Consider the following 12,515-nt stretch of genomic DNA (forward strand, 5'->3'; position numbering starts at 1 on the left):
CTGCTCTTCATTCACGTTTTTCAGCTTGTCCTGATGTTTTGTCTCATAGTGCCGTCTTAGGTTATATTCCTTAATTACAGCCACATTAGCTCCACAAATAAGACACACGGGTTTACCGGTAATGTCAGTAAACATATACTCAACCTCCCACCGGTTTAGAAAGGCTCTGTTTTCAGAATCAGCTTTTCTCTTGGCCATTATTAGGGGCTAGCTTTGACCTGAAATTAGGGTTGTATACATCAACAGACGCTTGATTGATCTGACGTAATTGACGCGGGAATGTTCGCAGGTAGCCTATCGTTTGGTAAGGCAGCTGTTGTGCTGCATTATGGGATTTGTAGTGTGTGTGTTATCGGGGCTTTATATCGCCGGGCCGTTAATAAAAAGATATATAAAATTATCTCGCGGGCCCGATGTGGCCCGTGGGCCTTGAGTTTGACACGTCACCCAGTCTCTTCATTCTCCATTAGCTTAATGGTACATGTTGTTGCAGGCTTGAAGGCTGTACACACAGCATGTTTCTGAAGTATTGTTTTCAGCTAATTACAACTCTTCTGCATGTCAAACAAAAGGTGGCAAGCTGCTGTCATTATGATAAAAGAATAGTTTGTTTTAGTTCATCTGAGCTGGTAAAAATACAACCTGCTGCTCAGCTGGGGTGTGTTTTCCAGTGACTGTTTTACAACAGAGTGACACAAGGAGTGTCAAAGGTGAGCACCCTCCCACAACCGGTTTCCTGTTTAGGCTGCCGTGATGGAATACTGTATCACAGTTCATCAGCCAAGCTGCCCAATAGAAGGATGGGCAGGAAAACAGGCACCAAGCAGTCAACCGACCGACCAGTGACTCAACTAGCATCAAACCTGCAGACCTGTTAGTCAGCAACTCTGGTAAACCTGTTAGAGTTGGAGGAGGCCTCGCTCTTACAGTGCAGCGTATTGCAGTCATACAGATAAAGATGTATGGTAGAGCACAGGCCTCGCTCCAGCTGTTTGACTGGCTGTTCCCACGGCTTTTTGGATTTGGATTTGTTATGACTCATAGTGATGACAAAAGTGTGCTTGTCTGTACATGCTAGAGCTTTTACTTTGTTCACAGCAAGTTGTAGTGAGAATCTATCATAGGGTATCATAGATATGGAGACTCCGAATAGGTCTATAAATATCTTCATATTTCAAGTGGTTGGAGTGTCTGGAGCTGCTGCTGTAGGGTATCTTCGGTGTATTGCACTAGTCTGTGTGCAGCCTTTGAAGCCCATGCTGTTCCATAGGGTATCATAGATATGGAGACTCCGAATAGGTCTATAAATATCTTCATATTTCAAGTGGTTGGAGTGTCTGGAGCTGCTGCTGTAGGGTATCTTCGGTGTATTGCACTAGTCTGTGTGCAGCCTTTGAAGCCACTGCTGTTCATATTCTATTGCCTGATGAGTAAAAACCCAGCACAGATACAGTGCTGACCTTTTATAAAGGTGCATGTGGGGAGTACGTATTCACTTTTACATCTGAACCATTTTAGTCACTGTTGTTGTTTGTTCTGGTTTTGTGTAAGTTTGCATTCCCTGACTCTGCCTTTGTGGTAGCTATTTTTACATGCAACTGTTGCTTCAAATGCCAGGTTGCCTTTTAAGACACGCAAAAAAGAGTGAGTTTTATACTGTTCTTCATTGTGTGCAAATGCTGTAGTGTTTTTTGCATAAACAGCATCAGTCATACCGAAAGTCTTAAACTGTGGTGATACAGTAATGTACTGTAGGGACTTACAAAAGGAAAATATCAGGTTGTTCAGAACTGTATAATGGGATGTGTGTTCAATGACTGATCCTTGAGCAGGTTCTGCTTGCTATACTGGAATCAGCATCAATCCACTAAAAACAAAAGGTGTACCTGGATTTCACACCAGTCTTTCACAACGTACCCTTCATCTCAGTGTAAGAGAACACCTCTGTGATAGTGGCTTATTAATATTTCATTCTCTAAGGTGTAAAACACAACAGTGAATCAACCTGATAGAAGGAACAAAGATATGAGCCCTTAGCACCAACAAGAAGTTAAAATGTGCCACTCTACAATAAGGCTTGTTTAAAAAGGGGTTATTTCCAAACAGTTTGATACTAGTTAATAAATCATTCAACATATAAGAAGTTTTTATACATATAGCTGAAATCTACAACCCTTTATTACTGACTTACTAATCAACGAGTAATGAAGGTGTGTCATTAATGAACAACCTTTGTAATACAGTACACCGTCAAGTCTGTAGCTATTAGAGTAAGTGTGACCCCTTTCCCTTCCTCCACAAGGAAGGGGGTCAAAGAGTCCATGGGAAGGCATTTCCTGATCAATTAACAGCAGCAGCAGGCAACTTCCAGCACCAAAAGACAGACAGACAAGTTAGTGACTAGCTGGAGAACACCAGGGAGCATTTAGCAGGTAAAGAGCCACATTTCCTCCTGGGAAGCTGATGAAGGCATAAACAGAGTGAAAACAGAGAGAAAATATTGGAGTTGTTATACAGGTGACCAGACACCTATCTCCAAATTAATGCTAATGTTGCTTAGGATTGGCTGGATGTAGGCTGCTGAGTTGTCTGCCATAATACACCTACGCTGCGTTTCCACTATCAGAACCTAACAAGCAATACACCCCGTGCTTCCCTTTACTATCACCAAGCGTAGCCTTTGGGCTTGACATGGACCATCCTGCTTTGTTTGTCCACTACATTTTCTCTCTGTCGGTGTCTATTTAGAGGAGGTACAAACATAGAACCTATGATGAGCCTTACTCTGCGCAACACGTTTCAGCAGGTTTCTATAATAGAAAATCCCCTATATAGTGCAAAACTGTATTGTACTCTAGACTATACAACCACAGCAACATTGACAGTTATTTGGAGTTGCGTGTCTAGCTACATATAACTGTAGATAAATAATTTATGAACCATTGATAAAGACCTTTTAAAGATGTTATGCTGATATAGGACTTTGTATTAATAGTTAAATCAAAATGTCAAAAAACTGAAAAAGAAACCAAACAAAAAGGTTCATCTGCACATGAATATCAGCTGAGTATGACTGGTGACCGGTAACTTGTGTAAAAACTTCAGCCATGCATCCCTCCCCCTTTTGTCAACATGTGTGCTCCGGTGTTGTTCCTGTGTTGTAGCCATACCTGCTTGTCTGCACTGTGTGGAATGATCTGTCAGATGCTGTGAAAAGCAACCTACAGTCAGCCCATCCAGTTATAGCGCTGAACCTACAGCGCGCACACACATTTGTTTTCATTCCTCATGGTGACTCTACATTGACATTCATCCATTTGCTGGAGACTCACCCTAACCTTAACCATAGCCATTACTTGCCTAACCCTAACCCTTAGCCTAACATCTAAACCTACCTTAAACCAAGCTGTCACTATAATGTTCAGTGATTTACATGGTGGGGAACAGGAGTAAACAGGTTTCAGTCCTCACAATAGTAATACAATGCACGCACACGGCCTAGGGGTAAGTATGCAAGCCGTCGGTGCTCTGACAACACATGAGCAGTACTATACATGCAGCAACTTGTCTTACTGTGTCAAGTAACTACAAAGTGGGAGCATGGCAGTTTGTTGCAAAAAGCACATTCAAAACCGAGGCTGTTCAGAGGCACGGGCTGTCTGTCGAGGAAATCTGGATGCTGTCATTTTGGTTTCTGTCAACACATAATGACTCTGTGGTGTGTGTGTGTGTGTGTGTGTGTGTGTGTGTCAAAAGATGCACCTCTGTGAAATCTGCTGTATTTTATTCTTCGTGAACTAAACTCTAACAGTTGCAAAGCAGCAGTGTGATGCTGATGCTTTTGAGCAGTGTGCATTGAAGATGAGAGTGTAATTTTGACCTTGTAAAAGTATGCTTTGTGTGTTATTCTGAGAAAAATTGCCTTGATGAATTCTGAATCATCTGCACCACTCAGTCAAAACTGCAAAAACCTGCCAAACAAGTGGTACGTTTCAATTCAGCATGAATCCCACGCTAGGGATAGCACGCTACAGCAGTGAACTGCTGTGATCTGCATGCATGCCCAAACCTGAACCTGTGCTGCCTGAACCCCACTGAGCCCATAGGAAGCAGGCTCTCTTCAGGGAGGAGGACAGGAAGCAACACAGAGTGGAGGAGGAAGAGGGAGCGGGTGTTGGTGGGCAGAGTGGCACTCAGCAGATTTTCTCTTAACATTAGTTTCCTGTGAAGTGTACTGTTACAACCTTTCATAGCTGTAACTGGAAGTGTTGCCAGACTTCTCAGGTGTAACAACAAGGTCATATATATATATGTCCCTGTTTTACATACCGTCTGAGTTTTTGAAAAATATACTTAAAAATAGAAGCAACCAAACAGGTTAGCTTCATTCATGGCACAACACCTGTTGCTGCAGCTTCTCAGACTTTGTTTTTGTCATTTTCATAACACCTTTATTTTTAGGTAGTTTCTGAAGATTTGAAAATTTTGAAGCAGTTTTCTGAAGTCTGAGATAATGGAGTCTAATGAAAGATGCTTTTGAGCTGCATTATGGGAATTGTAGGAACCAGTGTTTATGAAACTTGACCCATACAAGTGACCAAAAGCCAGGTAGGATATGTCAACCTCTGCCTGCTTCAGTTTGAACCATTCTGGGTTTTAATCTCTTTTGTGAGTCCCACCAAGTCAGTGAGTGCCATGATAAATTGCTAGATTGGCCTTCAAGGAAACTTTTAAATGGTTGTTCTTTGGTGAAAGAGCTGTGTTCTGTCTTTCTTTCTTGCTTTCTGTCACGCTGTGTTGTTATGCAGATGCTACATAGTCAAACAACAAACGAGCAGCAGCTGCCAGACATCATCACATTCACACCACAATCTTTGAAAAGAATGAAGGGACATAATATTTTATGTAGCTCTATATAATTGTTATTTATTAATTCAGTTGTCAGGTAAAGTGTAAAGAAATGAAGTGAAGGAGGCAGACTAGCTGCCATTTTAATTTTGGAAGTGAATACATAACTTTATTATCCATTTAGGTCATCATTTAATGTACATGTTCCAATCCTAGCATGAAAGCCAGTTTTTCCACTTCATGAGCCTCTTTGATCATTTCATTCACAGATGTTTTTCTGTCTCTTCTAGAAGTTGTGCCATGAAGCCAATCTCCTCCAGCGTCCCTCAAAAGTAGCAGGGCGGCATGGCTTCTGCTCCTCCTTCCAGAGAGGACACCAGCAGCTCATTAACACTGCCCTGGAGGCTCACACCGACATAGATACACATCACGCAGGACTCAGACTTCAAACTGCACTCTGTAGGCCTGGCTAAACATCTGTATGAACTGCTTTAAAAACGCGAGTCGTGCCAAAGAGGCACATGTCCAGGACAGTGACATCAGCACAGTGTAACATCTGCACTGAGACCTTGGACCATGCTCTGTCTCTGAAGCTTTGTTGGCAGAGCTTCACTGTGCAGCTCCTCCACACTTCAGACAAACCTAGCCTCTGAGCCATGTCTCTTCTCTCAGTCCTGAGCATCGTCTGTGGATTGATGCTCCATTTTTCATTTAGTGCACTCACCACTCTCTACTGTGTCCCACGAAAGACTGTTCCCTACCAGAGTAAGTCACAAATTCTCACTATCTCAACACTTCAGTGGACCATATTCTTATTCTGTTGCAGCAGTGTTTCTGGCTGGACAGTAAGCACTTGAATTGGTATCAGTTTGAGAATGCATTTGAATATTCTGACCATGATATACAGTATGAAGAAGTAGTGCAACTTTACCTGTTTGATTTTTGTGCAGGGCTAGGACTAACTTATTAAATTTCCCTGAATTTGCATTTTGCCTTTGCTGTGTGAGCATTTTTCCATCTGCATGGAGTCACAGCAGATACGTAAGATGTAGAAGGAAATATAATTAAATGCAGTGTAGTAAGGCAGATGTTCTCCTGTTCAGATGATCAGAAGTTGTTCAGAGAAGAGGGGATATTCAACTACTCCACTATGCTAATGAGAGATGACCTGGGCCTGCTGCTGCTGGGGGCCAGAGAGGCCATATACGCTCTGGACATCAACAACATCTCTATCAGACACTCGGCGGTAAGAACACGCAAAGAAAAAAATCAGGCACTGTACAGGTCTGGCACATGGTGTTATGTTTGAAGCTGTTGTGAAACTCTGTTAGATTTTAACATGCAAATGCTATTTTGCTTCCTGAAGTATAGCTGATCATTAACTTTTTATTATTGCAGCAGTATGTGAAGTACTTAAATTTGTAAGTTTACATTAGATTCACCTTTACCAGCTGCAACATTAAATGTGATGTAGGCAGTAATGCATCAATAATGTGCTGTTCTGCATAATGACTACTTTTACTTCTGGTACTCTATGTATTAAGTAAGTATTTTCATGCTAATAGTTTTGTTTTGTTTTTTTATTTAATTTTATTTTTTGTATTTTGTATTTTTACTTAGGTAACATTTTGAATGCAGGACTTTTCCTTGTAACTGTGTATTTTTACACTGTGGCGTTACTACTTTTACATAAGTGAACAATCGGAGTACTTCCTCCACCGCTGCAAAAAGTGAAAAAAGCCAGAATAAAAATGTTGACTTGTGAAGTAGAAGTAATTTTTTGCGTTCTCATCCCTTGAATCATTTTATGATCTTCCAAACTGAACGATGGTTACGTACAGTAACCGATGCTTCTATGAGTAGTGTAGTCCTCTAAGAGCTGTTGCTCGAGGGTATATCCCTCTCACATGCGCAGTCCTGAAGGGATTTCTTTCCCTGGTTCTGTCTCCACTCACTCCACTTCTGTGGCCACATAAAAGCCTATGTGACTCGAGTTTGGCTCCCTGTGCTAGAGACAGTGGGGCTGCCAGCTTAGAGCGCTACGCTTATATTCATAGAAACTTGGGTTACTGTATGTAACCATCATTCTATTTTGTATTAGCTTCGCCCTCTAAGAGCTGTCGCTATTGGGATAGAAGCACAGCTGGATGTAGTCAATGCCCTGTTGGCTCACCGCTGCCCAAGAGCATTATAAAAACATCACAGCTCATCTTCATATCCCACAATAGTAGCCCAAGTACAACATCCTCTCTCCTGCAACAGGCCTTGTCGAAGAAGCAGATACAATCATGCCCCATATAGAACTTGACTACCACTGTGAGAAGGCAGGGATGGCCGTTATTTTTATGAGAAGAGAATAAGTGCAGGGACAGACGCACAGCCAGCGTGTGCACCAGACAAAAAGCACAGGAAAATAGCTTGTGCAAGCAGGCAGACGACAGTTACACATGATGCAGTTGGATGCTCAAGCAACAAAAGCCAAATATGAAAACCTAATGCCAGTTGCCAGTCACCCATGGCAGGCAGGACGGGCGGGGGGGGGAAACAAACGTACGAGAAGGGGCACACAGTGAGTGTGTGCGCCTTGGCGATGACACACTAAGATGGCTTGCGTTGTAAGGAGCAGGTAGATGTTAGCTACGCATGGTAACGGTTGGATGCTTGCTTTTCTTTCTTTTTCTCTTTTTCTTTTTTTGTGTTATCTTTGGAATGAAAAAAAATAACAACAAAAGGAACCAGATGTTGGCAGCCAGCCACCTTCAGACAGGCAGGGCTGACAGCAGGGGGCAGGAGTGCCGGGCAAGGCACACAGAGAGAGAGTTTGTGTGTGTACAATAAAAACACATGCATCAACAGCTTTGTGTTGACAGAACGGTCAGGCGATAGTTACCTAGGTAACTGCCAGACATCCGATCGAATAAGGTCAGGGCAATGCAGCTGCCGGCCACACATGCAGCATCAGCGCTCGGTGGTGTGTGCGCACTCACGCTCCGCATTAGGGGGAGCCTCCGACTGCACAGAACACCCAGAACCAAATGAGCCAGTGAACATTCGGATGTGACCCGAAGATAGAAATTGGTAAAAGGATGTGGGGAGGCCCAGGAGGCTGCTGTGCAAATGTCCTCCACAGCTATTCCCCTGAAGAGTGCTGTGGAGGAGAAAAAAGCCCTTGTGGACTTAACTCTGATGCCAGACAGGTGATCTCTCATGGCTCACACGTATGCCTGTATGATGGCCTCACACAACCAATGAGACAGCAGCTGCTTAGTCAGGGGCTTCCCCAGAAAGTGCTCCCTGTAATGCACGAACTGTTGTGTTTGACTGATGGCTGCCTGCTGTCTGGAAGGTGTCATCAGAATCAGATCATCCAGATAAAACAGGACTCTGATTCCCCTCCTGCACAACATTTCTAGCACTGTCTCTATGCATTTGGAGAATGTGCTGGGGGCCACAGAATAACCCAACCTTGGAAAAAGAAGCACAGGAATTTCCTGTGTTTGGGGATGGTGGGCACATGAAATATGCATCTTTTAGGTCAACGGATGTGAACCAGTCACCTGGACGTACACACCCTAGTACCTGCTTTATGGTAAGCATATAAAAACAGCCTCTTCACTATGTATGTGTTGAAGAGGGACAAGTCCAGGATGGGCCTCATCCGCCCAACTTCTTGGGGACCAGGAAGTAGCGCGGGTAAAAACCCCTCGAACTCTGGACCAGGCGAAACCACGAAGATCATGTTCTTTGTCAACAGCTCATGCAGCTCTGCCGTCAGCATGGCGGAGTCTGCCGGTAACACCCACATCGTCTCCAACACTCTGCTGAAAACAGGGGAATGCCTGGAGAATTGCAGTGTGTACCCAGTTCATATCAGCTTGTTCATCCAGCTGTTCACAGACAGCTGTCGCTATTGGGTTTATCCCTCAGAGATAAACCCAATAGCTTCGCTCTTAGAGGGTGAAGCGTACGTGAAATAGGACTTGTCCCACCCCTGAGTTTGGCAGCCACTGGTTTGTATCATACAAACCACAGCCTCTTTTTGCCTTTTACTTGCTATTTGAAAACATTTCATGCAGAAATCAGTCCATGCCATCATTAACTATAATATTTGTATGTCTTCACTGTTTGCTTTCACTGTTTTGTTAAGGCAGCGGTTAACCATAGTATTCGGGTTAAAATTTAAATTGCATACGTCAGCAGTCTGTTCAGCACTGTTATCTATAGACTAGTGCACATTTGTGTGAGGAATTTGAATGAATGATGTTCTTGTTGAACACTGCACTGTTGCGCTGTTATGTTGATTCAACTGTAGTTACACAGCTAATAGTCCACAGCTTGTGTCCCAAACACCAGGTACTCGCTTCCAGAGTGCACTGACTAGTCTTGATGTTAGACGAACAATGAAATGTGTGAGTGTAGCTACACTACAGCTCCACTGTCATGCGAGTTGCGACACCATTGCAGTGTTCTTTGACAAGACACTTTTCTCTCTGTTGGTGCAGGTGTACTGGCGAGTTACTGAGGACAAGCAAAGGGAGTGCACATACAAGGGAAAACACGCTGAGGTTTGTGTAATGTCTTCAAAAACTGAGCTTGTGTAGAGGAACATTTACTTCTATGGCAAATATGCAACCTTTAAGGATGACTGTGAACTGAAAGCAGTTTACTCCCCCATACCATTTATCTCTGTGCATTTGTAAATCATTTATATCATAATGTTCTTTACTTTTCAAGTCTTTGCATCAGAATTCTCTTTGAAGTGCTGTGCTGACAGTTTCACACTGAATGTTCAAATAATGGCATGAAAACAAGATGCATGCACACAGACCTGACCTTTTGGTCACCAGTTCAGCTCAGAGCAGCTGGTACAGTCAGTGTATGTATGTGGCATGTTTGTGTTTTTGTGGCTGAACTAACAAAGCTCTGACCTTGGCATTCTGCTGGATTTTGTTGCAGGTGGAATGTCGTAACTACATTCGAACCCTACACAGAGTGAATGACACTACTATGTATGTGTGTGGCACGAATGCTTTCAGCCCCACTTGTGATTATATGGTAAGTATGAAATATGGGATCTGTTTAGAGGAGTTTATAAACTGTTTCTGTAGGAGGAACCTTTGTTTATTAGCTGGTGGTGGCGGCTTTTATACCACTAACATAATGTGCAAACATTTGCTCTTTTTCCTTTGATGAAAGGCATCTGGCTTTCCCACATAAACTAATACTGTTGTGCCTTTTTAAGATTCAGGTTTTACATATTTCCAGGATGAGCTTGGCATTATTGTCAGTTTGTTATTATCAGTGAACCCCATGAGAAGATCAAAACTAACAATATGTTAGGCCATCTCTCAGTAATTTCTGACTTTCCTCTCCTGTTTGTGGAACTCCTGCCCAGAACCTTTGTATCAAATGTATCATTTAAAAAGTTTGGTAATTTCCTGAGCAGCCGGGCACTGACGTTTTTAGCAAATGTTACTCAAACAGGAGTAAATTGTTGCTTTGATGGGGACTATTTTGGGCAGCAGGATGGTGTATGTGGAGTCATATGTTCACTTGTGCATTGGAAGTGCTTGGTGTACAAACAATACACAGGGGAGCTACAGAAACACCTTGGAGAAGAAACCTGCATCCAAATCTCTGAAACAGAATACAAAATAAGGGAATTGCAGGCTACAAATAAAATGCATGTACTGTATATGTACAGTGTATCTGTGGTAAAACATCAAATACAAACTACACACACTTCAGTTACCTGTTGCATTTGCCTATATTTGGAGAAGTACAAATATTGCGCTTCATTTTTAGTTAGAAGTTTGCAAAAAAAGAGTGAGAGACAAAAAAATGTAAAACTTTAATAGTGTTTTATTTTTATTACCATACAGTTTATCTTTCATTAAAGAAAATTTACAGAAATATTTGTGTATGTTGTCAGTTAGTATTCTTAGAAAGAAAATCTGAATTGGCAGGTCAGACTTTAAAAAATCTGAAATTGGAATCAGCCCAGAAAATTGCAATTGGTGCAGAAGGAACCTAGAACAATGATGCTGCACAATTCATGAGGAGCAGAGGAATAAGTTAGTCAGACTTAGTTTGTGTCAATTTTCTCTGCAAGAGGTTGGCTTAGCTAAATTAACTTTTTGCATCTTGGTTGCAGTTTTAAAAAACAGTTTGAACTTCTCCCTTCAAAATGTTGGTGTTTGGTTGTTTATTGTATTTGTTGGGATTGATGTTCGTCAGCAAACAGTGCCTCATAAATGCACTTTATTTTGACATAAGGGGGGGGGGGCTTTAATCTCAGAGGGCTAGTGCCATCATTCCACTGCCATAGGGAACAGTTTTGTATGAAATTGCAGAACCAGGTCCCTAACCCAGCTATATTCATCACTACATTCTGATTGGCAGAGAGAAATCTTGAGCAACAGGAAATGTGTCAGCCAAAGAAAGAGACCCGCCCTCTTTAAAAAAAAAAAAAAAATGAAAGAAGAAGGCAAGAGCAGTGCATTATAAAGAAATAAAAGAAAGCCAAACAACAGCTACATTTGTCAAATCCAGATTTGCTCTGTCAGTCCTGAATCCCAGTACATCATCTGAATAATGCAATACAGTTTTCTCTTTTCCTTCCTTTCCTCACACTCTCCCTTTGTTTCCAGCAGATGTTTGCTAATGGACAGCTGAGGCTGCAGGGAAAGCAGGAGGAGGGAAAGGGGAAATGTCCTTTTGATCCCTTCCAAAGATACTCCTCCCTCATGGTCGGTGAGTCAAGCACATACTAGTGGAACATTCAAAGTGCACCAACAGAAAAGATCAGTTCCTGAGAACTAAGTGCTGTTTTGAGTGGCCACAAGGCCTCAGCAACAAATTGATTAAAAATGTCACCTAATATCTTTACTAGTGATACTTGCTCATTGAACACATGTCTGTCAGTTCAGTCCATTAATAGGCATATCAGCAAGATATTGCTCCAACTTTATATGAATAATGGAGTTCCAGGAATGCTTGTTCAACAGGAAGTGACCTGTATTCTGCTACATCCATCAATTTCTTGGGCTCTGAGCCTGTGGTTCTGCGCAGTTCAAACCTGGCTCTTCGCACTGAGTTTAAGAGCTCCTGGCTCAGTGGTGAGTTCCTCTCTTGCAAAACGTTGCCATTTAAAGTTTTATATAATGATGTGCTTAGTTTAAATGGAATCAGCTGCAGCAACAGAGATTGCACTATGAAGGTTATCTGTAGATATTCTTGCACTATACTGAGGCAGAACAGTTTTTTTTTTGTTTGTTTTTCTACATATCCTAAGTACGTATTTCATATTTTGTGATTTCAGAGCCAAACTTTGTCTACATGGACTTTGTGACTGAGAGTTTTGATAGTCCTGATGGTGATGATGATAAGGTGTACTTGTTCTTCAGTGAGAATGCCATGGAGTACGACTTCTACAGCAAAGTTAAGGTGTCACGAGTGGCCCGTGTCTGCAAGGTATATTATAGTAAAGAATAAGAACTCAGTATCTGCTAGACCTGAGTGTTTGGTCTGGCTGTTGTGGTTAAAGGGAATATGTTCACATGACAGAGTCTCTGTCTCTGTGTTTAGGGGGATATGGGCGGCCAGCGGACGCTGCAGAGGAAATGGACATCATTCCTGAAAGCAAGTCTAGATTGTTCCCTCCCTGA

At 42.3% G+C, this 12,515-nt stretch overlaps 1 protein-coding gene across 1 annotated transcript in view; it reads left to right on the plus strand.

Moving 5' to 3' along the window:
- The window catches only part of LOC109967008 (semaphorin-4E), a 21,318-nt gene that overhangs the window by 2,476 nt on the left and 6,327 nt on the right, over nucleotides 1–12,515 (plus strand). The window contains 8 exon segments of the mRNA XM_074527660.1: nucleotides 5,139–5,613; nucleotides 5,952–6,094; nucleotides 9,351–9,413; nucleotides 9,805–9,903; nucleotides 11,502–11,601; nucleotides 11,856–11,966; nucleotides 12,170–12,321; nucleotides 12,436–12,515. Of these exon segments, the coding sequence (XP_074383761.1) occupies nucleotides 5,505–5,613; nucleotides 5,952–6,094; nucleotides 9,351–9,413; nucleotides 9,805–9,903; nucleotides 11,502–11,601; nucleotides 11,856–11,966; nucleotides 12,170–12,321; nucleotides 12,436–12,515 (857 nt within the window). The 5' untranslated portion in view covers nucleotides 5,139–5,504.

The sequence above is a fragment of the Monopterus albus genome, unplaced genomic scaffold, assembly GCF_001952655.1.
Source record: "Monopterus albus unplaced genomic scaffold, M_albus_1.0 scaffold122.1, whole genome shotgun sequence".
Classification (NCBI taxonomy): domain Eukaryota; kingdom Metazoa; phylum Chordata; class Actinopteri; order Synbranchiformes; family Synbranchidae; genus Monopterus; species Monopterus albus.